The 27242-nt window shown below is 55.9% G+C and overlaps 2 protein-coding genes and 1 long non-coding RNA gene across 4 annotated transcripts; 2 read left to right on the top strand and 1 right to left on the bottom strand.

Annotated features, from left to right (window-relative positions):
* The first annotated feature begins 37 nt into the window (after nucleotides 1-37).
* On the top strand, nucleotides 38-11829 carry NEK8 (NIMA related kinase 8). 2 transcript variants are annotated; one of them, XM_071765197.1, is made up of 15 exons: nucleotides 38-767; nucleotides 1164-1369; nucleotides 2358-2590; nucleotides 3314-3445; nucleotides 3644-3852; nucleotides 4256-4335; nucleotides 4836-5017; nucleotides 5238-5388; nucleotides 6194-6270; nucleotides 7431-7548; nucleotides 7834-7984; nucleotides 8216-8379; nucleotides 8594-8752; nucleotides 8907-9065; nucleotides 10657-11829. In XM_071765197.1, the coding sequence occupies exons 1-15, from the start codon at nucleotides 721-723 to the stop codon at nucleotides 10677-10679; spliced, it is 2091 nt and encodes a 696-aa protein (XP_071621298.1). In that variant the 5' UTR covers nucleotides 38-720; the 3' UTR covers nucleotides 10680-11829. The 2 variants fall into 2 exon arrangements, with proteins under 2 accessions (XP_071621298.1, XP_071621297.1); XM_071765196.1 differs by having other exon boundaries at nucleotides 48-767; nucleotides 10651-11829.
* A 1094-nt stretch (nucleotides 11830-12923) lies between these two features.
* Nucleotides 12924-16755, bottom strand: LOC139806085 (uncharacterized). The gene is made up of 2 exons (XR_011730099.1): nucleotides 16640-16755; nucleotides 12924-13221 (listed from the first exon to the last, which is right to left on the bottom strand). It is a non-coding gene; the product is annotated as an uncharacterized lncRNA (long non-coding RNA).
* TRAF4 (TNF receptor associated factor 4) lies at nucleotides 15731-21606 on the top strand. Its single transcript, XM_071765209.1, has 7 exons — nucleotides 15731-15962; nucleotides 18569-18620; nucleotides 18943-19047; nucleotides 19133-19294; nucleotides 19695-19856; nucleotides 19931-20086; nucleotides 20510-21606. Exons 1-7 carry the CDS (start codon nucleotides 15820-15822, stop codon nucleotides 21140-21142), a joined length of 1413 nt encoding a protein of 470 aa, XP_071621310.1. The 5' UTR covers nucleotides 15731-15819; the 3' UTR covers nucleotides 21143-21606.
* Nucleotides 21607-27242: the final 5636 nt, after the last annotated feature.

The following is a 27242-nucleotide window of genomic DNA, read 5'->3' on the forward strand; positions in this document are numbered from 1 at the left end:
CGCCCCTCCCTAGTTTGGCCTTCGCCTCACGCGCCTGCGCAGCCGCGGGAAAACGGGCGCGCGCAGGCGCGGGGGACGTGGCGGGGACGTGTGCGGGGGGGATCGGACGCGGGTCCTCGGGTGTTGTTAGCGAGCGCTGCTCGGGGTGTGCGGAGCATTGTGTGCGGGGCACGGTGCGTGTGTATGTAGGGCGCTGCACACGGGTGTGGAAGGTGTTGCACATCTGTACCCGGGAGCACATAGGCACAGCGTGCGTGTGGCAGGCGTTGCACGTCTGTCCCAGGCACAGTGGGACTCCCGCCCCCGCTCTCTGTGTCACTAGATGGCAGCATGGCCCCGTGGCCTGGCCTGGGGGTGGCCCTGACACTGCTGCGGCTATTCCCGCTCCCGCACTGGGGCAGTCACTCCTGGGTGCAGCGCCAGCTCTCCCCCTTCTATGGGAACCCCAATGGCCGGCCCCGGGGGTGCTGATGGCCCTGGCGGGTGTCGAGCGGGCTTGGGGGACAGGGAAGGGACACGGCCCCTCTGGCCACCAGCAGCACAGCCCCCTGTGATGAGAGCTCCCCCAGATGGGCCTCCCGGACCCCCTCGAACTCTACGCACGTGTTGGGGAGGGGAAAACAGGCTGACCGCGGTGTTCTGTCCCCCCGCGGCCGCCGTAGCGGCACCCGGAAGTGTCTCCATGGAGACGGGAGGAGCCCAGGCCCGGCCGCGGCGGTGATGGAGAAATATGAACGGATCCGGGTAGTGGGGAGAGGGGCCTTCGGGTGAGGGAGGCATCGGGAGTGTTTGTGAGGGCGGGGATTCAGCCTTTTTTAGTGTGGCAACACGTGTGGGGAGAGCGCCGGGCGTATGGCATGTCGGGGTGGGAGGCCGAAGGCCGCGTTACCATGGCAACAAGGCTCACGGACCCAGTCTCCGTGGCAACGCGGGGGTCTGCCGGCGTGTGGCACCCAGACACGGGGGGGGGGGGTCCAGGCCCTGGCTGTTGCCATGGCGATGGGGTGACATGGCGATGGGGTGTGTGGCACCCTGGGGGAGGGGGTGCAGGCCCTGTTACCACCACAACGGGGAGGGAAGGGGCCACGTGTCAGCCCTGGGTGATCACCAGGCCCCGTTGCCCCCTGTCTTACCCCGACTGAGGCCCTGTTCCCATCCCGCAGCATCGTGCACTTGTGCCTGCGCAAGGCTGACCAGAAGCTGGTGATCCTGAAGCAGATCCCGGTGGAACAGATGAGCAAGGACGAGCGGCTGGCAGCACAGAATGAATGTCAGGTCCTCAAGCTGCTCAGCCACCCCAATGTCATCGAGTACTATGAGAACTTCCTGGAGGACAAGGCGCTCATGATCGCTATGGAGTACGCCCCAGGTGGGCCCTCATCCTTCCCAGTGCCTGCAGCTGGTTCCTTGGTAGGTCCAAGGGATGCCAGGCCCCTCGGGTCAAGCTGCTGTGTCCCCATGTTGTGCTCCTCATAAAGATCCTGCACTTTCGGGGTTGCATCTTTCTTGAAAAGGTATTTTTTGTGAAAAAGGATTGAGAAAGTTGACGATGAGCCAAGTAACTGAATGCTGACGGGTTGCCCAGGTTGTGGAGTCACAAACCCTGGAGATCTTCAAAAGACAGTTTGTGGCCCTGGGCAGCCAGCTGTCAGTGGCCCTGCTTGAGCAGTAGATTGGGCCAGATGACCTCCCATATTTCCTTCCAATCTCAGCCATTCTCTAATTTTTGTGATTATATGCCTTACACCTGTCCAAAACAAAGAGATTTCTCACACCCCTGCTGCTGATAAGAGTGCTATCCTCTGCCCTTGGTGTAGGTTTCACATACATTTCCCTGTGTCAGCTCTTGACCACGCTGCTGGTCCCACAGCTGTGTGTGAAGGTGTGATTTCTAATGAGATTTGCTGTGGAGTTTAAGATTAAATCAATGTTTCCATGAGGGTTTGCTAGAAGTCATACATGAGCCCTGAATCTGGACCTCCCCTTCTTGAAGAGGCCTCTCAGTGCCACGTGGCCTCCTGGACTGCAAGAATTCTCTTTTGCAGAACAGGCTTATCTTGTTCTGCCATTGCAGTTTGTGTCCTCCTCCAAGAGCTGCAATTTTAACGTTTCTTTTCCTGATGCCTTTGACAACATGTCAACAGTGACTTTCCTCTCCCTGTTCCTGACTGTGCTGCCATTGTTCTCCATGTGGTCTTGAGAGCACCAGAGAACATGCTGCGTGTCCCACCAGGATGGTGCTTTTTTCATGTGTGTCTCGTTAAGACACCATGGCTGAATCCTCCTGACTTTACAGCCAGGCTTGTGCCCACCCTGTGCAGCCACCCTTCCTGACAGCCCTTTGTTGTCCTTCACAGGGGGCACGCTGGCTGAGTTCATTCACAAGCGCTGTAACTCCCTGCTGGATGAGGATACCATCCTGCACTTCTTCGTGCAGATCCTTCTGGCTCTCCACCACGTCCACACCAAGCAGATCCTGCACCGTGACCTGAAGACTCAGAACATCCTTTTGGACAAACATCGCATGATTGTCAAGATTGGAGACTTTGGTATCTCCAAAATCTTGAGCAGCAAGAGTAAAGCCTACACGGTGAGTGGCTTGGCTTTGCAGGGGAACTCCTTACCACCATGGCAGTGGGCTGGATACTCTGGGCTTGGCTCACAATATTCTCTTGGAAGCTGTGAGGCTGGATGCAGCATACTTGCAACAGGCCACATCCATATGCAGCACTGCTGCTCTGCTCCTGAGAGTTTATACAGGCTGATGTCTTCATGCCCGAGTTTGCTGCAGCTCTGTGGGCTGCAAAAAGGTGAGAATGACCTGTCTGTCCAACCCTGGGAGGAGATGGGGTGTCTTGGCCCACTGATGAGGGTAGACAAGGTTCCTCCCACTGTCACAGCAGCAGAGGTGGTATTTGCAAGCTCGTCTGACACATACTTGGCAACTGAATTCCTGCCTTGTCTTAATCTCCTGTCTCTGCTTGAGGCTGGAGTATCATTCCCCACCTGGTCTAATCTGACTAGACATTTACATCATGCTCATTGCTCTGGGCTCTGATTCTCAAGTGCAAGGGAGCAAAATTAGAAGCAATCTCTGTGTGTGCAAGAGAGGTCACTGTAAAGGCAAATCCTCTTGTTTTTACTAAGATTGTCAGGCAGATGTTGACACCCAGGAACCAAAGCCCAGCCCCTCCAAGCAGTGTTTGGTGAGACTCTATCCAGCCTGTGCACTGCCCTCCAACCTGAGCCGTTTTCTTTCCACCTCCCTGCCCTGATTTCACAGTGTCAGGGTAGATTTCTTTGTCTCTTCTAGGTTGTGGGAACTCCATGCTACATCTCCCCAGAGCTCTGCGAAGGGAAGCCTTACAACCAGAAGAGTGATATCTGGGCTTTGGGCTGTGTGCTCTATGAACTCGCCAGCCTCAAGAGGGCTTTTGAAGCTGCGGTAAGAGGGGATTGGTGGACACGTGGAGGGATGGGGTTGACACGTAGCACGGGGAGCCATGGCCTCTTACTGAGGTGAAAATGTACTCTTGGAACACTCTTCTCATGGATCCTGGAGGTGCAAAGGCAGAGGGCAGTGCTGAGAACTCCTTGATCTTGCCTCTGACTGCTCAGTATGTTTCTCTCATTTTCTCTCCAGAATCTTCCTGCCTTAGTGTTGAAGATCATGAGTGGGACGTTTGCCCCCATATCAGACAGGTACAGCCCTGACCTGCGCCAGCTCATCCTCAGCATGCTGAACCTGGATCCCTCCAAGCGGCCCCAGCTCAATGAGATCATGGCCCAGGCCATCTGCATTCGGCCCCTGCTGAACCTCTACACTGATGTGGGCAGTGTCAAAATGAGAAGGCAAGTGACATGGCCACCTTGGGAGGAGCTGTCACAGCCTACAGTGTGTCTGACCAGCTCACTGGCTCTGTGACAAGCTCTGAAGAGAGCAGTGTCCCCATGCACCTCTCCTGTGTTGCCCAGCGGGCACTGCTGCAGGCCAAGCCTGGCCCAGTGGCTCGGAGCCATGGCAGGTGTGGGTTTGTCATCACAGTAACAGTGAACAGAGAGTTGTTGCTCAAGGGGAAGCAAACTGATGCCAGCTCCCCTCTACTGAATGGTTTAAATCACCTACCAAGACAATTCTGTGAGCTGTTCAGCCATGGCTTTTGCTGTAGCTGTGTGCCCAGACCTTCTGTGACCCACGGCTCTGCAGGACCTCTGGGGCCAAGCTGACAGTAAGGACTGGGTTTTGGTTTGGCAGGCCTGAAAAGCCTTTGGCTCCGGTACCATCAGTGACCCACAGCCGGACAGGGGGACGAGTGAGCAGTGCCAGGCCGAGGGGTGAGTCTTGGCACAGTGTGTTCAACACAGTTCTGTTTGGAAGGACACTTTTCCTTGGATGTCAGGAGGTCAGAGAGGAATGTGAGCATCTGGAGAGAGGAAATAAGAGACATCACTTTTGCTGAGCCCCAGAGGAGCCCACAGGCAGCTCAGCTCTGGTGAGCAAGCAGCACTTCTTCAGCTGCTTCCCCTGGGTTTTGATCCTTTGAATCATGTTTTTTGCTGCTCCTGCTGCAAAGGCGGGGAACCAGCTGGAGGTGCTGCAGGGGAATGTTCTGGTGCAGGGCAATGCCCCTGGTGCTGGTAACAATTAGCTAGAGCTGTTGTGGTGCCACATCCCTAGTTCTGGAATAAAATACAAGGAGCTGTTCCCATGTGCTTCTCTCAGATCCTGCTGCAGGCAGGCAGCTCAGCTGGCACCCAGACTGGCTGGTGTTATTTCTTTTCCTGTGGGAGGAGAGCCAGGGATCTACATTAATGATTTCTCTTTTGACCTGTAGGTGTTCGAGGTGGTTCGGCCAGGGCAGGAATCCCTCCTCCACTCTCATCCATCTACACCTGGGGCAGTGGGATCACCACCCCCCTCCGCTTGCCCATGCTCAACACTGAAGTGGTGCAGGTGTCTGCTGGCAGGACACAGAAGGCTGGGGTCACCAAATCGGGGCGGCTCATCATGTGGGAGGTGAGTGATGGGGCACCAGGGGCAGGTAGTGACTGTGGAAGCCTCAGATATTTGATTTGCAGGGAGGAGTCCTTTCTGATCACTGCACAGGCCCTGGTGCTGTGTCCCCTAAGACCACTGTCCTGTCCAGGGTATGGGAAGGAGCTAAGCCTGTGGGAAGGAGCTCATCCAAGTTCTCCAACCCAGCTCTTGAGCAGCTGACATGGCATCTCTCTGCCAGGCTCCCCCGATGGGTGCTGCAGGAGGCCCTTCTCTCCCAGGAGCCACTGAGCAGCTGCAGCCTCAGTTTGTATCCCGCTTTCTGGAGGGTCAGTCTGGTGTGACCATCAAGCACGTGTCCTGCGGTGACCTCTTCACAGCCTGCCTCACAGGTGAGACACTGCCTCCTTGTCCTGGCTCCGCTGGTGTCACCTGAAGCCAGAAGTGACCTGTAGAGTGGAGATGGAAGCCTGAGGAGTGTCTGGGAAGAAGTGTCTGGGAACAGCTCCTTGTATTTTATCCCAGTTCAGCTTGCCTGTGTCACATACTTTAGCAGTGTGATGCAGTGACCAGGTGTGACTGGCATTGCAGTGAGAAGTCAGTGTGAGCTCCTGCAGGGATGGTTGTCCTCAGCTGTAGGAAAGCAGAGTCTGAAGCCCCCTCAGAGTGGAACAAAGAGGTGTTCTGGCTGGGAGGGAAGAATGCACACCAGCCTGAGACCATGTTTGTGGAGCAAGGCCACTCTTGATGGTGCTTTGGGAGTCCTGTTTGCATTTCTGCTGGGGATCAGGGCAGCAAATGACAGATATGCAACCAGCAAACTTTGTAGGCATCTGTTTGTCCTGCCTCTCCATGGCATTTCCTGCCACCCCTCTGCTGGGTGGCTGCTCCGTGGTTGCCTCTGTGTATTTAACACCTTGACAGACTGTGGGTTTAGCAGCTCCTGCGTACACAGCTGCAATAATGTTATCTCAGCCTTGCTCTCCTATCATCTGCTGTTTGTTGGGCGAGTTGTCGCAGCTCATCGCGGCTGGCGCTCTCCGGAAGCTGAAAGCTTCTGGCCCCTGCAGCAAGTTATGAGTCAAGAGTGGGTGCAAGCAAGGGGCTGTCCTTGGAGCCACGATCACCCCTCAGGGCTGTGGGGGCCTTCTAAGGCCTCACGTGTGTCAGTAACATGACTTCTTTCTGCTTTTCCAGACAGGGGGATAATCATGACTTTCGGCAGTGGCAGCAATGGCTGTTTGGGGCATGGAAACTTCATGGACATAAGCCAGGTTTGTTGTGAGGGTGCTGGGTGTGCTGCTCTCCCAGGGGGAAGGATGGATTGTGCCTTCTACACCATGTGAGAGGGCTCACGCCAGCTCCAGGGATGTGCATCCCAGGCGTGCTCTGGCATCTGACCCTCTTCCCCCTCCTTCCCCTGTCACTGCAGCATTTAAAAGACCCAACCTGCCCTTCTTTTTCTTTCCCCCCCCACACACAATGATCCCTTTGAGTGTGGGGGAAGTCAAGAGCTGCCTTGTGGTTGCTGTTGGCAGGCACCCAGCTTGGAGCCTGCCTCCAATCACACACCTGCCTGCTTCACTCTTGGCCTGCAGCTGCCAGGGTTCACTGAGAAAAGTTATTTTTCAAAAGAACCAGTATTTAAAGAAGAGCTGTGCGTTTCCGATTGGCTCAGAGCACTAGGGCTGTGAGGGCTCCTTGCTCCCTTCCAGCTTCTTCCTTGCCTGCCCTCGGATGTGGGAGCAGCCGATGGCTTCCAGCCAAACCTAGGGACTGGTGCCATTTGTCGTTGTGGTCAGCTGGCTCCTCTGTTCCTGCTCTGTCCAAAGCTGAATTGCTCAGTGCTTATTGCTGGGGAGGGGAAACCAGTTGGGAGCAGCAGCCAGGTTCCCAACAAATGGTGCTTTTCACTAGAAGAAGATAATGAGAAAGAGACTCACTGTGGCAAGGTGTCAGATCTAACAGCAGGTCACAGCAGGGGCTGGGTGAAATGTGAAGATCCTGGTCTCTCCACACCCTAACGAATATGCAGCCTGTAGCTCACAGCTCCTCTTCACAAAAGTCTTTCAGCCAATGCATCCTGCACCAAGCCCCTGCCTGCTCCCAGCGTTCGTTAACAGCCCCTGGCACTCCCCACATGGGCAGGGGGGCGAATCCCAACCCTTGGGCTGAACCTATCCCCTCTCCAAACCGTTGAGTTTGCTTTTTTCTGCCCCAGAGATGTTTGCATTATCTTCCGTGCTGTGTGCACGTAGTCTCTGAACCCTTTGAAGACTGTTTGGAATGAAAAATAATTCTCTGGTGTTTGTGTTGGATGAAAACTGGGATGCTGCCAGCACTGTGTTGAGGCTGGGGGGGCGGGTGGGAGGGATGGGAGCAGCCGGGCAGGCTGGGAGGTCTCGGCTGACGGCTGCTGCTCTTCCCCTGCCAGCCCAAGATCGTGGAGGCCCTGCTGGGCTACGAGATGGTGCAGGTGGCCTGTGGGGCATCTCATGTCCTGGCGGTTTCCAACGAACGGGAAGTGTTTGCCTGGGGCAGGGGGGATAATGGTAAGAGATGTCTGCTTTGCAAAATGGGGCTTGTGCTTTCCATCACCTGCTCCCACTCCCCTTTCTGGCCCTGCTCGCCTGCAGCCCTCTCCAGATGTGCCAGGCTTGTTGGGTGTGGAAGAGCTGCAGCTGCTTCACTGCATCCCAGGGCCCTTGTGTTTTGGACTTCTCCACCTTCTGTGGCTGTAGGTCCCGGGCTGGGCTCTGGCAGCTGCTGCTGCTTTGGGGGTGTGCTCAGTTTGTGTGTTGCCATCAGCCATGTGCTCTTCTTCTCCCTCCTGCCAGGTCGGCTTGGGCTGGGTACCCTGGAGTGCCACAACTCCCCCCAGCAGGTCATGGTCCCACCAGAACACGAGGCTCACAGGGTCATCTGTGGCATCGATTCCTCCATGGTCCTCACAGTGAAGAACCAGATCCTTGCTTGTGGGAGCAACCGGTAAGGGGAGGGAGGGGCTGTGTTCCAGAGCATGCCAACAGCCTCCTGGGCCTCTCCATCTGTGTCCAGCCCAGGAAGAGGGAGCAAGGGGCTCTAGAAGAATACCCTGTGTGGTCCTGCTCCCCAGCATCACACTGCTGGTGGTGCAGTTCTGCTGGAGCAGGATTTGTCTCTGAGGTGTCTGTGCCAGGCTGCATCCAGCCAGCTCTGAGCTGTGCTTTTCCCATGCAGGTGTAACAAGCTGGGTCTGGATCGGATCAGCTCAGCAGAAGAGCCTTCCCCAGAAGACCAGGTGGAAGAGGCCACCATGTTCACATGTGCCCAATCTTCCCCCTTGAACCAAGAGCCAATCGTGTGTGCTGACATTGGCACAGCACACTCAGCTGCAGTCACAGGTGAGGGGTGTGTGCCCAGATCCCTCAGGGGGCACCTGCATTTTCATTGTCTTCCTTCTGCCTCAGTTTCCTGTGGACAGAAAGGTGCAAGAGGCACTCTGCTCCCAGTGCTGGAGCTCTGTGGAGCAGGATGTCCAGCATGGTAAAGAGCAACCAGGTTCATGGGTTTTGGTGCACCCTGGGGTGACAGCCAATTGTTTCTCTTTGTTTTCAGCTTCTGGCCAGTGTTACACCTTTGGGAGCAACCAGCACGGGCAGCTGGGCACCAACTCCTGCCGCAACAGCCGCGTCCCCCACCTGGTTGTGGGGCTCCAGGTGATGAAGGTCACCGTGGTGGCTTGTGGGGATGCCTTCACTGTGGCCATCGGAGCAGGTGAGGCTGAAGCCCCCATGTCCTGGGCTGCAGCAAGCCCTGGCTTCCCACTGCCTGTGGTCAAGACAAGCCTTGGAGATAGCCCAGGGCAGTACCAGGGAGGCTGTTTGCTGGCGAGTTGTGTGTGCAGCAAGATGTCTGTGTCCCACTGCAGATGGCGAGGTGTGCACATGGGGGAAAGGAGCCAGGGGACGCCTGGGCAGGAAGGATGAGGAAACGGGAACGCCGAGGCCAGTACAGCTGGAGGAGACCCACCCATATGTGGTGACCTCTGTAGCCTGCTGCCATGGGAACACACTGCTGGCTGTAAAGCGTGAGTAAAATTTTCATCACTGTGATTCCTTCCCAGCCAGACACAACGTCTTCTGACCAGAGCCATACTCAGTAACCCTGGCACACAAGCCTTGTGTTATTCTAGTCCCTGTAGAGCTCAGATGAACAGAAATAACTTGAATTCCGTAAAAACTGTGACACTGCTGCTTCCACTTGGCTGGAAGAGCCAGAGTAATGGCAGAAGTGGTCTTCTGCACCCCCAGTCAGGTGGGCTGGCTAGGCTGTGGCTGGTGAGGAGCTGGTGTATCCAAAAAGAGCATCTCTCTAATTGAATCTGCTGAAATAGAAGCTGAGATTTGAGGCGTCATTTTGGCTGCTAGCTTTCCATTGTGGTTTGGAAAAGATAGTGATGGTTTTGTGGTTCTTCTCTGCTCGGGCCAAAGGCAGCATCATTGCATGGTTAAAACGTGCCCATGGCATGACCTGCCCTTCCTGTTGCCTGGATGTACGATGGGAGCCTGGCCCAGACTGCTGGAGGGGCCTTTATTCCTCCTCTGCTGGGCTGATTATGGCCTCAGCAGTGGGCTGAGGGATTCCAGTCCCAGCCCACTTCAAGAAGGCTAATTACATCCCAGAGGGGAGGAGGCCCAGCAGAATCGGCCCTGGCTCCTGTTCCTTCCCTGTTCCTTCCCTGCCAATGCTGAGCTCTCACATGACATGTGCTGCCACCTGAAGGGGACAGGGAACAGGCGAGTCCCTGGGCTCAGGAACAAGTAGGGCATTTGTCATGGGAGTAAAAGGGGTTTGTTTCTGCTGCAGGTTGCTGTCCCCTTCTGCTGCTTGAGTCACCCTACACTCTGCAGCAGATGGTTTGTGGACTCCCACCTGCAGCACTGTAAGAGCAGGGACTGGGTGTGTACCCCACTGCTGTCCCCCTGCACTGCCCCGTGTCTGAAACCTTGCCTCTCCTCCCTGGCACTTAAAGTACAAACTCAGGAGCTGCAGTGTTGGAACAGCAGCCTTGGCTGTCCCAGCGTAACCAGGGTGCAAAAACCATCGAGAGAGCTGTAAAAAGCTGAGCTCTGGCTTTGGACTTTCACACAGCTCTAGACTGCCTGGAAAGCTCTCCAGAGAGAACATGCGAGCTGCTGACATGTTTGATGTCATTGCTGCTGTCAGCTCTGGCTGTAATCTGGCCCAGAGAGGGTGCTGGCACAGGCCAGCCATGCTCCACCTTTGGGGTGGCAATTCTGCACCATGTGGCTGTTTCCTCCTGTGTGGCCACCCCCGTTTTTAACCAGCTTGGGCTTCTGCCCTCTTTGTTGTTGTGCCCTTCCCTCAATCCCACTGCAAACAGAAGAATAATTGGTAGAAGCCAGGCATGCTGGAGTGGAGGAGGAGGAAGGCACAAGCCACACAGGCTGCATTTCCTCCTGCCAGGGCTCTGTGCTGGTCACTGCCTCCTGCTTGTGCCACTACTTGGCAGCTTGCTGGGGGAGCAGGACAGGGCCTGCAGTGCCCATCTGCTGGGTATCTGGTCTCGATGGGGCAGGATGTTGCTCCTTGTAGTTTTATCAGTATGGTGCCTTAGGGCTTATTCTTGGTCCTTGCCCTTTGTGTTTCAGCTGCAGTGGAAGAGTCACCCTCCCAGTGAGAGCTGAGTGGGGCCATGTCCAGCCTCATCCTACAGGTGCCCAGCCACCCGGCATGCTGTCTGTCCTCTCGCCTCCTGCTATGGCCTGGCTCAGACTACAGAGCTCCTTGTGCTCTGAAGGCAGCAGCCTGGAAACAGGGAGCTGCTAACGATGGTTGCCACGGAACCGGAGCTGGTGTCACTTATCCAATCAACGAGGGTCGCAGTGGACCTCCAGCACCCGAGAGCTGCTGCCCTGGACGTGCCATGGGGCAGGCATCCCCTGACCTCCAGCACTGCCTTCAGGGGGTCTCACTGGGGCTCTGACCCGCCTTTCTGGAAGTGCCTGTGTAGAAGGGTGAGAAGCACAGCGGTTGTTTTCCCCTATGGAAGCTGTCTCTGGTTACAAAGCCCAGGCTGACAGCTTGGTGTCTGAACGAGCTGTCAGCCTTTGCGCAGCAGTGTCTGGAGTTAGGGCCCCAGGCACTCCGCTGGGTGACTAAGTGCAAACCTCTTTTCTAATTAGAGAAGTCTGTCCTTTTCCCATCCCCCCCTTAAAACATTTCACCCCTTTGTTGAGCTCTTCATCATGCTTTTGAGGGTCCTGGACTGCACGGCTGGCCGAACCCGGCGCCAGCAGCCTCCCAGTGCAGCACAGCCTGGCTCTCTCTCCCGAAATGCTGCCTGGGGCTTTCCAATTACAGCCTCCTGGGGCTCACCAGAGGATCCTCTGGCTGACATTTGTCCTCAGGCCCCTAAATCCTGCTGCTGACCAGCTTGCTGGCTCCCAGCTGAGCTGGCGGAAGGCAGCAAAACACAGCGAGCAATTGTTAGTAATTGAAGTTTTTTAACCCAGATCTCTCCAGGGAGATGATGAGTTTTCACCAGAGACCCTTCTGCAGGCAGGAGGGGGCATATCACCAAGTCACAGACAGGAGTTAAGTTTTTTATCTCCAGAAGGGTCGTTTCCTTTCCTCTCTCTCTCTTTTTTTTTTTTTTTTTTCTTTTCTTTTTTTAACTTACATCTGCCCTGGGCCATTTTTTGATGAGCTTCTGCCTCTGATCTGTCTGACATTGCAAATGCTCTTGCCTTTCACATCCATCTTTGTGCTGTTGCCAATCTGTTGTATATAAAGTCAGTGCTTTCATAAGCTGGCTGAGATGAAATCTCTCTAATTATTTTTTGTGATTCTTTCCTGTTTTCAATGAGGGAAAACCTCACCGGGCTCTGGTAGCAGCCTGACTGATCCCTCTGTCATGTGAAAGGTAATGAATTTCTGCCGGTCTCCTGCTCTTCCCTCCCTCGCCTCTCAGGCTCCTGCTGGGGAAGGGAGCAGGTCCTGTCCGTCCGGGAAAGGCGTGTGCAGCCCTGGCTGCAGACACGGCCTCCCTCTTTGGCTCCTGCCAGGGTGGGTTCATGGGTTTTTCCCTGCCGGTTGTTTTGGTTTGGTTTTTTTATTTGTGTGTATGTGTGTGTGTGTGTGTTTCTTGTGGAGCTGCCTTTTCAGGCGGTTACACCCTGCTATCCCAGGAAGCTGACTTTGAATTCAAAGGCTCTGCCAGTCCCTTGGCATTCACCTTGTGCTGCAGGACAGCTCCAGCAGCCCGGTGTTGGCAGAAGGGAAGGTGCTCACCACTCCCAGACCAACCTGGGCACCAGAGTAATTGCAGGGCTGGGTTAAATCACCTCAAAGACCCTCTGGGCCACTGCTTCTCCTCCCTGCCCTCAGCTGGCAGCAGCACCAGCTCCTACAGCAACAGATTTCTCTTGGCAGTGGTTTTGCTCTCAGGGCTCCCCTCGTCCCAACTACTTCCAAAAACATCCCAGAAGAAAGGACTGCTGCAGCCTCTTTGGAGATAAAGGTGTGGCTGGGACTGAAGGCAGGCAAGACACAGGTCTCTGCCACCCTTTGTCTTGTCAGTGGTGGCACTAAAATGTCACTGCTCCAGGGGACATGCAGACTGGAGAACTGGGCTCTCCCTGCTCCAGCTGGGCAGCTGAATCCAGGGATGAGCTCCCTGCCAGCCCTCCCTGTCCCCACTGATGTGCTGGTGTTAGGTGGGTTGTTTTATGACTTTACAGCAGTGCTGGGGCTGGAGGTGTCACCAGCTCGAACACTGGGACCCTTCCCTCCAGGCAGAGGGAACCAGTCCAAACCAGTGCTCTTTGTATTGGGTCTGGGGGCTCGTGATGAGGGCTGGAGCTCTGGGGATTTCTCAGCCTGTGCGCTCCGTGCAGGAGTTCAGCTGTGAAGCCCAGCGAGATGATTTGAATAATTTAATACCGGGCTGTGACCAAGCCTGGCGAAAGGGTAAAGGAAACAAAGAGGCCCCCGGCCCCGAGCAACAATAGCTCTTGAAACGACAAGCCGAAGCATGTCCGCGCTGCCGGAGGCAGAGAACAGCCCGGGCAAATAGGCCACTTGCATTCCTCACGTCTGCTGCTTTGTTCCCCTGCAGAAGCTCCCGGTGAAAACTGCAGGTCTCAGGGCTTCTGCCTTTATCCTTGTTTTGTTCCCGGGTCCTGCGGAGCTGGTGGTGGATCAGCCTCGTCCGGGTGGCTCTTCCTGCTAGGAAGGAAGCTGGTAGGATGAGGTTGCCAGCTCTCATCTTGTGCATCCCAGGCAGTGCGGGTCCCCTCTGGTCATTGTCACCCAAGGAAAGCCTGCCCTCATTTCCGTGCTCGATAAGGCCCTGTGGACCTGGAGCCATCGCTGGCAGCAGGAAACAGCCTAAACTCCCACTGATCCTGCAGATGATTTGATTTAAATCCCAGCACCTCTCTCGAGGTTCCCACAAGGTTTGGCAGAAGGTGCAGCTGCCATCCGTCTGTCCAGCAGCCCTCACCCCCCCTCGCCTTCCCTGGGCATTAATCCCCATGAAAAAGACTCTCCCCTCTCTTTTTCTTGGGGCAAAATATTCTACCTTAACTTCAGAAGCTGGAGCGTTTGCTTTCTGTTCCTCCAGTGTAAGATAAACACAAGGCAGTGGGATGGAACAGAGGTGCAGGGCAGGGAGAGGTGGGGGGAGGATGACAGGAGGCCTCCTAGAGCTCAGATGGGTTCAAGGACTGACCCATCATGGGGGACAGAGAACATATCTCCTCCACAAAGGGAATTGCTCTGTCCAGAGGTCGAGTGTGGCCTTTGTGCGAGGCAAATGCCTGTCTGTGATGTGGAGTGTGGGGAGGGTGTTCATTAGGCAGAGGGGGAAAGGAGGAGAGCTTTGTTTGCAGGGTCTGACACCTCCCAGCCGCCCTACCGGCACAGCCAGCGCCTTCTGATGGCTTTGTCAGCTCCCAGCTAATTAGCTGAGATGCTCTTTAGTGAGCTTAGGAAAGAAAAATTTTGAAAACATCAAAGAGAAGCAGTAAACAGTGATAAAACCAGGCTCCGTTTCACACCTGTCATCACAGTCACAGGCGTTCTGAGCTTGCAGGAGTGATGTGTCCTGTGTCTTCTGTGGAGAAGGCCCAGGGAGTCCCATCGCCCATGGGATCACACGGGATGGAGGGGCCATCCTTTTGGCTCAAAGCTGGTCTGTTAGCAGTGTCCAGGGATGTTTTGTAGACTGGGTGAGGTGCTTGGGTGGCTGTCTGGGGCAGCTGGGAGGAGAGCCTGGCTCCAGGGTGTGCTGTGACTGAGTGGCAGAACCAGATGGAGTAGATCCTGCCCTGGGGTGTTCATGGCTCTGACCAAACCCGCCTGGGAGCATCCCAACCCCAGGCTGTCACCCCAGGACGGCTCAGTGGTGTCTGTTGCACCCAGCTACTCTCTCTACAGTTGCCTGCTGTTATTTGTTTTCTTTCATTTTGGGTTTCCAGGCTCTGTTGGAGCTGGTTAAAGTTTAGCTCACTGCTCTCCATCATCCAAGCAGGCTGCCAGCTTGGTCACGTCCCTGAGAAAAGACCCTGCAGTGGCTGTTCACGCTCGACATATGCTGGTACAAGCTTTCCTGCTTTTTGGGTGGCAGAAGCTAAAGCCCTGTTGCAGCTCGGGCCATGGCAGGGTAACCAGTCACCCCTCAGGGAAACCTGTCACCCGTCAGGGTAACCCCAGGAATCAGCCCTTCTTGGCAGCAGGAGCAGGCATGTTGTCTGCTTTCTGCTGGAGGATTTTATTTTAAGCAGAACCTCTCTGTGAGAAGGGTAACGTGAGCTCCTTGAGTGACAAGTGATAGAGCTTGACTTGCTTAGCGTGTCCCCCAGGAATCCCTCTCTTCTGCCATTTGCTAATTGAAAACTGCTAACATTTGGGTATGGAGCAACTGCTGCCCTGACTGGGAAGCTGGCTGGAGCATTGGTGGGACTCACACATGCTGGCAGCCTGTCATCTGCTCGTCTCCATCTCTAGGGAAAGGGGCAAATACTCCCATATGCTGCTCTGGTTTCTAAAAGAGTGACGTGGGGGCTGGAGCCAGCCAGGTTTTTCTTCTATTCTCTCTCCTCCAAATCCCTTTGCGTGGAGGTTGGAAACCACAGGCCGGACAGAGAGCTGCTGCTGGCTGCAGCATGGGGCATGAGCTCTCAGTAGGATGAAGCCATAGGAGCATGGGGTCTCCATGTCCCTTTGACATAGTGGGGGGAGGTCAGGGCAACCTATCCTGTCCTGCTCTGTCCCAGGGGTACCAAACACCCTTAGGGATGCCTGTGCCCGATGTGATGCTCCGCAGCCCCCTGGGGGTGGCTGTCCCCAGTGCAGTGGGTCCCAAACCCCTACCGAGTGGCTGTTCCCTATGCAGTGGGTTCCAACGCCAGCCCCCCTCTCCTTCCCCCCTCGCAGTTGGCTGTGCCCGCTGTGCTGCTCCCCAAGCTCCCAGGCTGACCTTGGGGTGCCCCCTCCCCAGAGGTACTGCAGCCCATGTGATGCTCCCCAGATCCCCGGGGTGGCTGTCCCCACGGTACCAATTCTCCCCTGGAGGGTCCGTGCCAAAGCCCCCGAGGTGTCGGGGCCGCCCCAGGTCCCCCCCGCAACCTCGGTGCGGGGAGGCGGAGCACGGCTGGGAGGCGGTGGCCATGCCCGGCCCCCGGCCCCGGGCGCGGGGCGGTCTCAGGCCGGTTCCACCGCCCCGGCCGGCCCCCCCCGGGAGGAGCCGGGTTGGCGGAGCAAGGAGGAGGAGGAGGAGGTGAGTGGGGCTCGGAGGAGGCGAGCGGGGCGACGGGATGCCGGGCTACGACTACAAGCTGCTGGAGCGGCCGCGTCGGCGGGTGCTGTGCCCGCTGTGCGGGAAGCCCATGCGGGAACCGGTCCGTGTCTCGACCTGCGGCCACCGCTTCTGCGACACCTGCCTGCAGGAGTTCCTTAGGTGAGCCCCTCCCTGACGTCGCGGCCGCCTCGCCATGACGTCGTGCCGCGCACCCCTTTCATGAACCCCTTGGTCACCCCCACACTCCCAGATCCCGGGGTTCCGCGCCCCGGAGGGCAGCGGGTCCTGTGTGTGTGCCCCCGCTACCGGGTGCGGGGTCGGAGTGCCCCGGAGAGCAGTGCGGGGTGCTTGGGAGTGCCTGGGGGTGCGGGGATGCCGATAGGTGCCCCCCAGGACGGGGAGTGCGGGGTGCCCAGGGCCAGGAAGGGGGCGGGGGTGCCCAGGGGTTTCCTAGGCCGGGGAAGGGGTGTCCCGGGGGTGCCTCGGGCCCGTGGAGGTGAGGTGTGGGGCTTGCCCAGCCTGTGACAGCAGCCCCATGGGGTGCAGCGGACCGTGGCCCCTCTCGGTGAGGAGGAGGAGGAAGAAGAGGGCTGGTGAAGGCCGGTGCGGCGAGTTTCGAGCGCTTGCAAAGTATTTGTCCTTAACTCCTTCCTGCCCCGGCCCCGCCGGAGGAAGCGACCGAGGAAGGGTCCGGACACCCCCCGACTCTCTGCCCCCCGCACCACGGGTGAGCGTGACCGACAGTGGGTGACCGCTGGGACGCCGGGGGTCCCGGCAGCCCTGGCCCAGGTACCGGCAGCTGCCCGCGGGGCACGTGCTGCCCGGTTGTTGGCCACTTGCCCGTTGTGGGGGTCCCACAGCAGTACGGCGAGGGGCTGTCTGTTCCCCCCCAGCCCCTCAGGGCCGGGCGACCGCCAATGCCGAAGCCTCATGCCGGGCCCCCGTTTCCGCCGCCGCCTCTGGCTGCACCTCTCCCCGCCGAGGCGACCTTCGCCCGGGACCAGGGCCCCGCGGGCACGGCCGCTGCCGGGCGGTTTCTGCGAAACGGGGCGTTCCCCGGGTCCGGTGCAGGCAGCACCTCTGCTCCCCCCGCAACAGACACCTCGGATCTACCCGGATACCTGGGGTACCCCCCATCATGAGCCTCCACCCGCTTGCATCGGGTCAGGGTTGGAAATCTCACGGGCTGAGCCATCCCGCATCACCGCGATGCCGGGGGGGTGTTTGTTGTGTGTGCTGGGAGGGTGCAAGGGGTTACAGGGGCTCCCCTACCCCATCACCTCGCTGCGCCCCGACACGCCGCAAAGGTCAGAGGCAAGGACGGTCCCCCTGGGCGCTGCCTCAGCACATTCCCTGCCCGACCGAGCGTGAGGAATGGGGAGGTTTTGTTGGGGATTAGGCTCTGGCTTTGGGTCGCCGTCCCCCTTCTCTGGCAGCCCCGGCACCCCAACACCGTGTGCGGGAAAAGCGGGAGGGCTATGCCAGCCGTGGGACAGTGCCAGCCGTGGGGCAATGCCAGCTGTGGGACAATGCTAGCCGTGGGGCAATGCCAGCTGCGGGCTCCCCGGAAAGGGCTGGGTGCCCAGCCCCAGCTGGGAGCAGCTTATCTCGGCAGGTGCCTGCTGACTCCCACAGAAACACCCACTAGAAACAGTCTGGGCACGTGGCAGGGCTGGATGCAGCCATGCCCCACGGGGGGTCACACCCCACAGCATTGGGATGGTTTTCTGGGGAGTCACTTGCCCCCCTCCCCCCCCCAGCACAGGAGTGGTGGCTGCAGGGGTTTTGACTATGTCGTGCCTAGGTGTCCCAGGCCAGCACGTGCTGGGGGGCATTGCTGGCATCCACTTGGCAGAGTTGGTTGAGGCTGTGCTGGTGCCTGCCAAGGGTGTGGGGTGATTACATGGGCAGGATGACCTGGTGGCCTCGTCCAGAGCCCCCCTGGGGACATCGGAGCCCCTGCGTGTCACTGATATATGTCCCTGTGCGCTGCACCCGTGGTCTCCTATCCCAAGGTCCATCAGGGATGGCCACCCTTGTTTGTCCTTGGGCATGGTATTGTAGGGGCTGGGGGTGACAGTGGCTCCTGGCCAGCAGTGTCACAAGCCAGGCTGCCTGTTTGGCTCCATGCCCACCCCTCCACTGACACTGCCCCTCTGCATGGACCATTCCCTCCTCAGGGACACCTCTCAGGAGGAGTCTGGGGTCCTGCTGCCTGTCCCCCCATCCCAGCTCACCATGGTGGCTGACAGGGCCATTTCCTGCAGAGGCCACGCATCCGGGCTGCACATCTGGTGCCCAGCTGTTGTCCCTGTTCCCCCCCGCCCCTGGGTCCCAGCACCTGGGGCTGTGAGTGCCCATGGCCCCCACCCTCACGGCTCCCAGCCAGCCGCCTGCACCCTGCCCTAATCCCAGGGGGGCCAGGGCTGGAGAGGGGGCTGCTGGGGCTCCAGATGGTGCCACAATTGTGGCGGCTGGCCCGGGCCCTGAGGGACTGTGGCCACCATGCCTGGCTCAGGGGGGGCTGCCTTGGGGGGTTGTCTGGCGGGGGCATTTCCCAGCTCAGACAGATGGAGTGGGATTAGAGCTGTAGCTCCCTGAGGGCTACAGTTGGATTTGGTGTGGGGCTGAGCACTCAGCAGCAGAGGGACAACCCCAGTGTCCTGGGGTGGGATGGCGGGGATTCTGTGGGATATCATGGCTGTGTCACCAGTGACACATTGTCCTGCAGCCCTGAGTGATCCTGACCCCCCTGTGTCTTGCAGCGAAGGCGTTTTCAAGTGCCCTGAGGACCAGCTGCCCCTGGACTATGCCAAGGTGAGCCCAGCACGTGATACCCAGCTGGGAGGGGGGGGATGTCCCTGTCACCCGTGTCCCCACCATGTCCCTAGGCTCTGCACACCCGCCTGGCACAGCCATGCCAGCCTGGCACGGGCACCCGTGCGGAAGCAAAAGCTCTTTGTGCTGCGGGGCTGGGGAGCGGAAACCCGCTCCTGACAAAGGGGGTTTGTTCATGTGCCAGAGGGGGGATCCGGCCCTGGGCAGTCTGCCTGAGGCTGCCGGCCAGGAGGCTGGGGTAGGGGGGGTCCCTGTGCCCCCTCTGGTGTGGGATACTGATGTTTTGATGTTGCCTCCTCAGATTTACCCTGACCCAGAGCTGGAGGCTCAGGTGCTGAGCTTGGCCATCCGCTGCATCCACAGCGAGGAGGGCTGCCGCTGGAGCGGGCTCATCAAGCACCTCCAGGTAGGGTCTGGCAGGGTGGGGGTCACGGCTGCACCCCACTCCTCAATCCCCCCCATTCACCATCCTTGTGTTCCCCATCCCGCAGGCCCATCTTGGCGCCTGTGGCTTCAACGTCATCCCCTGCCCCAACCGGTGCAGCACCAAGCTGAGCCGCCGTGATCTGCCTGAGCACGTCCAGCACGGCTGCCCCAAGCGCCGGGTCAAGTGCGAGTTCTGTGCCAACGACTTCACTGGGGAGGCCTTCGAGGTGGGACAGGGGAAATGAAGGGGACACAGCTGGAAGGGGTGGCATGGCATGGCATGTCTGGGGGTGTCATGATGGGGGGGGCTGTGTAGCCAGGTTGGGGGCTGCAGTTTAAGGACTTTAGTGTGCTGCAAGGTGCCACAGGGGCACAGCCTCAGCATGGAGAAAGAACCTAGATGGGGACACAGCCTTGGCTGTCGGGGCAGAGCCTGAGTGGAGGACCACCACTGAGGGCAAAATCTGCCCAATGGGACAGTGCGTGACACTGGGAGGGATGCACAATCTGGACATGCAGACAGAGCCTGGGGGGCATACACCATGGAGGGCACTGCCTGGCCCCATCCCTTGGCAGGACTGGCTGATGAGTGCTGCCAGAGTATGACAATCATGCTACCATCCCCAGGGCCACCAAGGCACATGTCCCCAGGAGAGTGTGTACTGTGAGAACAAGTGTGGGGCCCGTATGATGCGGCGCCTGCTGTCCCAGCACACCCTGGCAGAATGCCCCAAGCGCACCCAGCCCTGCACCTACTGCGCCAAGGAGTTTGTCTTTGACACCATCCAGGTGAGACAGGATCCATGGGGGACCCTCGCCCTGCCAGCTCCTGGCCCTGGCTGACAGCCACTTTCCATCCCCAGAACCACCAGTACCAGTGTCCCCGGTACCCCGTGCCCTGCCCCAACCAGTGTGGGACACCCAGCATCGCCCGGGAGGACATGGCCACTCACCTCAAGGAGAGCTGCAGCACTGCCATGCTGCTGTGCCCCTTCAAGGAAGCTGGTTGCAAGCACCGGGTGAGTGTGTCCCCCACCTCGTGCTGTTGTCCCCATGCCCATCCCACTCTGGAATCCTTGTGCTGTCCCCACCATGGCATGCCTGTGCCCCACAGCATCCCCACACAGCATCCCCATACCTCCATTTCCTTGCCATCTGTGGTGTCCCTCTTCTTCTCTGTCCCATTCCTGTAGCTCCATGGTGTCCCCATCTCCCCATCCTTGCTCTGCTTCACCCCTGTGTCACTGCCTCCCTGACGTCTCCATGCCATCCCAGCTACATGTCCCTGTGCCACCCCTGTGTCCCTATGGCATTCCTGTGCTATCCTGCTCCAGCAACCCCATGCCCCTGCTGCATCCTTCTGTCCTGTCCCAACCTGTGTCCCCATACTGTCCCATGACCCTGTTCTGTCGCCTCCACTCATGTTCCCATTGTCTCCACAGTGCCCCAAGCTGGCCATGGGCCGGCACCTGGAGGAGAGCACCAAGGCTCACCTGGGCATGGTGTGTGCCCTGGTGAGCCGGCAGCGGCAGGAGATCCTGGAGCTGCGGCGGGACCTGGAGGAGCTGTCGGTCAGCAGTGATGGGACCCTCATCTGGAAGATCCCTGACTACACCCGCAAGCTGCAGGAGGCTAAAGCCCGCAGCAACTACGAGTTCTTCAGCCCCCCATTCTACACCCACAAGTATGGGTACAAGCTTCAGGTTTCAGCTTTCCTCAATGGCAATGGGAGCGGGGAGAGCAGCCACCTCTCCATCTACATCCGCGTGCTGCCAGGCGAGTACGACAACCTGCTGGAGTGGCCCTTCTCCTACCGTGTCACCTTCTCCTTGCTGGACCAGAGTGACCCCTCACTCTCCAAGCCCCAGCACATCACTGAGACCTTCCACCCTGATCCCAACTGGAAAAACTTCCAGAAGCCGGGAGCCTCGCGCAGCTCCCTGGATGAGAGCACCCTGGGCTTCGGCTACCCCAAGTTCATCTCCCATGAGGACATCAAGAAACGGAACTACGTGCGGGACAACGCCATCTTCATCAAAGCCTCAGTGGAGATCCCCCAGAAGATTCTGGCCTGAGCCCTGGTGTCCCAGGGCCGGAGGTGGGACAGGATGTGAGCCAGGGGTGCCCCAGGTGGTGCTGAGTCCCTGTCCTGGGGCCCTGGCTTGGGGACGCCTTGGTGGCCACAGCCGGTGGCTCTCAGGTAGGCAGGGGATGGGGCTGCTCCTCCCCCTCCCCATATCTCTCCCAGGGCTGGGACCCCACTGTAGCCCCAACTGCCCCCCCAGGGTGGTCCCTACTCAGGTGCCTGGGGGTGCTGGGGGGCTGGGCCCCCCCAAGCCCCTCACTGGGGTGCCCAGCAGCCCCTTCCAGCCTCTTTGGGGGCCCCACAGGGGCCCCGCTGCTCAGAGCCATATTTTGTAAGCTGGTGCCCCCCAGGAGCACAGTTGTTATTTATTATGCCATGCTGGGGCTCACTGCTCACTCCCCCCCTTTCCACAATCCCTCCCTCTTTTTTGTCAATAAACTTTTCTTGTATTTATTATGGTCACCTGAACCTCCTTCCTCTGCCTGGGCTGGGAACACCCCTGTCCCCAACGCCTGGTGACACAGGCGTTGCAGCTGGGGGGGTGCTGGGGATGGGGATGGGCTGGGGGGCACTGAGAAGGGAGGTAATCCCTGACCCACATCCTGGCAGCAGATGGACTCAGGTGGAGATGGTTAATTCAGTGATGAGGGCAGGTGCCACCAGCCCCGGGGTGCTGATGTCCTGCAGGGTGAGGGGGGCAAGGTCAGAGCAGCCAGGGGTGGGTGGGCAATGGCTGGGGGGGCACTGGGGTGTTTTTGTGGGGGGGGACAAGTATGTGTGCCAGTCACCCTGCAGTGGGGTGTGGCTGTCCCTACAGGATAATCCCCCAGGTGCATTAGTGCCCCCCCTCCCGGCTTCATTGGCCCCTCATGAGCTGCCCCCGCTGGGCTGGGGGAGTGCTCAGCGCTGCCGGGCTCTGTTGGGGTGTCCTCAGTCCCCGGCTCCCCGGGAATGTCCCTTTTGCCCATTTTGCTGCCCAGTGTCAGCTCAGACTGGTGCCCAGTGGCGACCTAAAACTGGTGGCCGATGCCAGCCCAGTATCGGTCTTTTCAGATCCCCAACAGCAGCCCTCACTGGTGCCCGCAGCCAGCCCGTACCGAACCCCACACACCCGCCGGTGGTGCCGGTGCCCGGCTCGGGGGCGCCGCCGCGTGGTGCCGCGGGTCGCTCCCACCGGGACGGGACCGGAGTGGTGATGTGTGTGTGTGTGTGTGTGTGTGTGTGTGTGTGTGTGTGTGTGTGTGTGTGTGTGTGCGTGTGTGTTAGTGGCTGAGAAGCCCCTCAGTACCCAAGCAGCGCATTTTTCCCCTTTCCTTTTTTTTTTTTTTTTTTTTTTGTCTCCTACAACGCCTTAATGTGATTTTTTTTTACCCCCTGCCCTGCAGCCATTTTATTTATATTTTACATAGATATATTTATTATTTAAATTTTGTGTGTGCTCATACACAAGCAAGTAGGGCTGGGAGCCTCTTATTGCGCACCAATTATTTTTTTTTTTTTTTTTTATTTTTTTTTTTTTTTTTTTTTAAATTAAAAATAAATCCACAGCACACACGTCTCCCTGCTGGAAATGTCAGCCGGATCTTCAAGCACCTCTTAACCTTCCCAGCTTTGCATAAAATGGGGGGTGCGGGGGGGGGGGGGAACCGCATCCCCTGCAAGGCCCGAGCTGAAAAGCAGAAGGTGATGCTCTTAATATTCATGGAGAAGAAAAAAGGGGGGGGGAAAAAAAAAAAAATCGATTTGCTACTAAATTTCTCTTCAAATATCAAGTTTAAAAATAAACTTCCTGGAAATTGAAGATTTATTCTAAAGGCCCAGCTTTTATTCTAAAGACAAGCATGTTTCATTGGTCCAACAGGGCTCTGACACCAGCTGGGTGTTTCACAGGATGCTCAATATTAATTATTAAATATTAAATGGCCAATAAAACCAGGCAGCCCCCCGAGGGGGATGGACCTTTGCTTGTTGAATATCCCAAACACAATCTTGATGCCTTTAGCTCCCCAAACCAAATCCTTTTTATCACCTTATAGAAAAAAAACAACTTTGGGATGCAGACAGGGAGGATTTTTTTTTTTTTCTTTTTTCTTTTTGGCAAACCCACCTCATCTACTGTTCCTGCCCTGATTTGTGCTGATTATTTAGGCTTCTCAGCCAAGGTGGCTACACAGGCATTAATATTTCATCAGGAGGAAAATGTGAGACAGATTTGCTTTGCACATATTTTATTAAACCAGGGAGGCCGAGCTCCCCTGTCTCCCCCAGCCCTCTGCCTCCCAGGACTGAGGGGATTTGGGTGCAGGTGGAGGGATGGGGGGGTGGAAGGAGAGGGGTTTGCAGGGTCCATTTAAATCTTGGTGCGATATCATCGTTTCAACTCCAGTGCATCTCTTCAGCCAGCAGCCATTCTTGCTGAATTCATAGTTTGTATCCAATTGGCCTGAAATTCACTTAAACTGATTAACTACTTGAGTGATTTTATTGCAATTTGGCCCGGTTGAGCATTGCAGAGCACCCGAATGGTGGCTGGTGCTAGAGGACGGATGCCACAAGCCCCCAGCCAAGACCTGACATAAACTTGTCCTTTTCCTTTGGTTCCTGCACCCCCTGTGGGCTCTCCAGGAACCCCACACTGAGCAGGACTTTTCCAGCTCTGATTTTTTTTCTTTTTTTCTTTTTTTTTTTCAGTTGCTCCTTTCCAAAAGGCCTTCAGCGTGCCCTGATGTGCTGCTGGTTTTGGGCAGAGAACATTTCTGTTTGTTGCCCACCTAGGGTCAAATGCAATGCTTGGGTCCTCCAACATCCAGTGAGCTCAGTGTAGGGGAAAGAGCTCAAACATAGATATTAAATCTTTAGAAGAAAACCCTGTTTGACCCAAGAGGAGAAGTTTTTAAAGGTTTGACCATACTCTGCCATCTGCCAGAGGCCTTCAGGCTGTGGCTGTGGCTAAAGGTAACTCCTTAGCAGTGACAGCAGCTGCTCACTCCCAAGTCCCTGCTGGCTCATTATCAGCTCTTTGCTTTGGTAAACAGCTCCAAGGAAGATGTAAAGGCTTCCTTATGAGGGTTTGCAGAAGGGTTTCCTCCTGTTGAGGGGAGAGAAATGAGGAAAACAGATGATGGAGGAGCTGGTCTGGGCAGGGAGCTGTGGCTGCTGGAGATGGGATGCAGCACAGCCTCGGGCAGAGCTCTGCCTGGCTAAGCTGAGCTGGATTAAGCTGCCAGGTTTAGCCCAAATTCCTGGAAAAGCATATGAGAACCTGATACATTCCTTAGTATCCAGGGAACACTGGGAACCTCATGAAAGGTTTTAGTTTGCCATCAGAGGGTTTTTGACACTAGGGTGTTTGCAGTGAGCACAGAGATGGGTCCAAGCCCCAGAGATGAAAGCAGCAGCCCAGGAGCTGAACTGGGTGTGTGACCACTGGGAACACAGCGTCTGGAAAGGGTCTACAAATGTTATGAATTCCCTTTAAAATGATGGATTTATTAACATTATTACATCAATAAGCCAAACTCTGGGTTTATTACACCCACTATTAGGTTAGGACACAGCAGGGCAGTCAGTATCTTCCAGAGAACCTTTTGTCCCTCTTCTGGAGCATCACTATGTGTCCCTCACTGCCAGCAGACCTTCAGGACATGGGACATTCCTAACCCACAAAATAAATCTCTCCCAGTTCACCTTGGCAAGACTCAAACCACCTCCTCCACTCCTCTTTCTCCTTTAAATAATTTCAGCAACTTTATGGCTCCAAGATTTTGTCTCTTCTGTTTTCCCAGACCTTCTCAGTGCTTTTCATCGAAGAAGGGCAGCCAAGCTATGCCTGACACATTCACAGTCCAGATATCCCTTAAGACCCTTCCCCAAATTCCTCTAGGGATAAGCCTTCACCCTTTGCTGCCTCCCCACAGCCTCACACATTCACACTGCAGCAAACCAGAAGGGCAAGAGGGACGAAGTCTCTTTCTCTATTTTTGGTTTTCTTTTTATTTTTCCTGTGGATAAAAATAATATAATTCTTGCTTATACCCATGGCACATAAGCAGCAGTGTTTATAATCAGTCTGTGGTTTAATGAAATACAGCAGCAATTCCCAGTTGCCTCCCCAGAGAGCCCCAACAAATGCTTCTGTTTGGTTTCTTGGGGAGTGGCTGAGTCCCAGAGAGACATCTCTCACATCACAAGCCTGAAGAAAATTCAGAAGTGCCTTTATAGAATGTTAACTTTGGGCTGTAACAAACCAGGATGGCAATTTAACAGCTTCAAAGCTTCTGCTTGGAAGACAAGCCACGTCAGAGATGGAAGCTTCCACACCACTTTCATGCTTATCCCTCCTAGGATCTTGCTAATGCCCACCCGGCTGGCAAGCGAGCTGCCAGGAACTCTTAGAATGAGGATATTCTGCTAAATCAGATGTGAATAGTGGAGGAAAACAATCTGAAAATAGCTCACTCCTTCCTCGGGGAGCAGAACCCTCATCCGCCAAGTGCCCAAGATCCATCAGAGGAACAGAAACCTCATGCTGGAGTCAGGAAGCCACTGACTCACAGGTAGACAGCCAGGCAGGAAGGAAAGCAGTGTTGTGAACCTCAACAGTCTGCAGGGGGGGGGTCCCAGGGAGAGCCAGGGGCTAAGGTGTCCCCTGGCCTTCAGGTCACTCATTTCTGCACCAGGCAGAAAAGAAATGCCCTTGAGATCCCCACAGCTCACAGCAATGACAGAACCACAGAATCATTAAGGTTGGAAAAGACCTCTAAGATCAAGTCCAACTGCCAACCCATCACTACTACTATACCCTCTAAACCATGTCCTGAAGTGCCACATGCAGATGTTTTTTGAACAGCTCCAGGGATGACGACTTCCCTGGGTAGTCTGTTCCAGTGTCTGACCACTTGCTTAGCAAAGAAATTTTCCCAATACCCAGTCAAAACCTCCCTTTACACAGATCCCTGCAGCCTGCTGTCACATCCCCACACTCAAACCCCTCCACAGACACCACCACACAGGATTTGACTCAAGACTCTCTTTCAGGAGAAGAAAACAGGAGGGGGAAAAAAAAAAATCACTTTTAATAACAGTCTGGGTTGAGATTCATAGCAGGCTACTGAAGAGAGGAGACGCCAATGTTTTTATTTAGTAAAAAGGTCTGTATTCAGGTAGCAGAACACCTTACAGTGACTAAAGGTTAAAGTCATAGCACAGCCCTCGATCGGTTTGGGGAAAAAGGATGGGGAAGACGGCGGGGAGACTGTAAGGGAAGCAGCTTCAGACTCGAACCTCGGCTTCCAGTAGAATAATGGATTCAGAAAAATATTGCATGAAAAGCCTCGGGGGTTTTAGTTCTTTCATAGATGTATATTTACCAGTTTTCACAAAGACTGCAGGAATACGATTATAAACAATAAATTAGGACTTCATGTTGCTATCATTTGGCATAACACAATCAGGCAATTTTTCCTTTTTAAATATAAGGCAACACAAGCCAACACATAATTTAATCCGTCTTTAGTAAAATTGCTTAACTTTGCTAAAGAGTTACCACTAAAGAACGGTTTATAGTACACTTAAAAGAATTTAAATAATGACATAAGTGTACTGACTTACGCGAGGAGTCAGAAAACGTACTCTGCTAAGCTTTGAAACCTAAATATTTGTTACAGCCCAGGACTACACGTCTAAATTAAAAAAATACAAATAAATGTTTTCTAATTTTTTCCATTTACGAAAAACTTTTAAGAATCTCTAAGCCAACTATGACGTCACTTCAAAACGTGTTATTTTTTTTATTTTTTAAAATTTTGTATGATGTCTTAAGATTTTTTTAAACCATGCTCGTTAAGGAAAGTTCAAGGAGCAAATACTTAAGGCTTTGTTTGTCAAAAGGGCTGTGAGGGAGGCCAGTGGATGGCAGAGGCCAGTGGGTTCACCCATACACAATGCTACTCAAACCCACACTACCAGGCGACATTCATACAGAAATATTACACTTAAAAGTTACAGTGTAGAGCAATATTTTTAGCCAGTGTACATATAAAGAATCAATGCATTTCTTTTTTTTTATTATTTAAATTTTTTCCTTTTTT

Source organism: Heliangelus exortis, chromosome 21 (assembly GCF_036169615.1).
Source record: "Heliangelus exortis chromosome 21, bHelExo1.hap1, whole genome shotgun sequence".
NCBI lineage: Eukaryota > Metazoa > Chordata > Aves > Apodiformes > Trochilidae > Heliangelus > Heliangelus exortis.

What these genes read in the sequence shown, in the direction of transcription:
- NEK8 (XM_071765196.1), top strand. Translation starts at nt 721, where the DNA reads ATGGAGAAATATGAACGGATCCGGGTAGTGGGGAGAGGGGCCTTCGG. An exon ending in CGCTATGGAGTACGCCCCAG is followed by an intron (nt 1,370 to 2,357) that starts GTGGGCCCTCAT and finishes TGTCCTTCACAG; the next exon opens with GGGGCACGCTGGCTGAGTTC. An exon ending in CTTGCTTGTGGGAGCAACCG is followed by an intron (nt 7,985 to 8,215) that starts GTAAGGGGAGGG and finishes TTTCCCATGCAG; the next exon opens with GTGTAACAAGCTGGGTCTGG.
- TRAF4 (XM_071765209.1), top strand. Translation starts at nt 15,820, where the DNA reads ATGCCGGGCTACGACTACAAGCTGCTGGAGCGGCCGCGTCGGCGGGTG. An exon ending in TGCCTGCAGGAGTTCCTTAG is followed by an intron (nt 15,963 to 18,568) that starts GTGAGCCCCTCC and finishes TGTGTCTTGCAG; the next exon opens with CGAAGGCGTTTTCAAGTGCC. An exon ending in GGCTCATCAAGCACCTCCAG is followed by an intron (nt 19,048 to 19,132) that starts GTAGGGTCTGGC and finishes CCCATCCCGCAG; the next exon opens with GCCCATCTTGGCGCCTGTGG.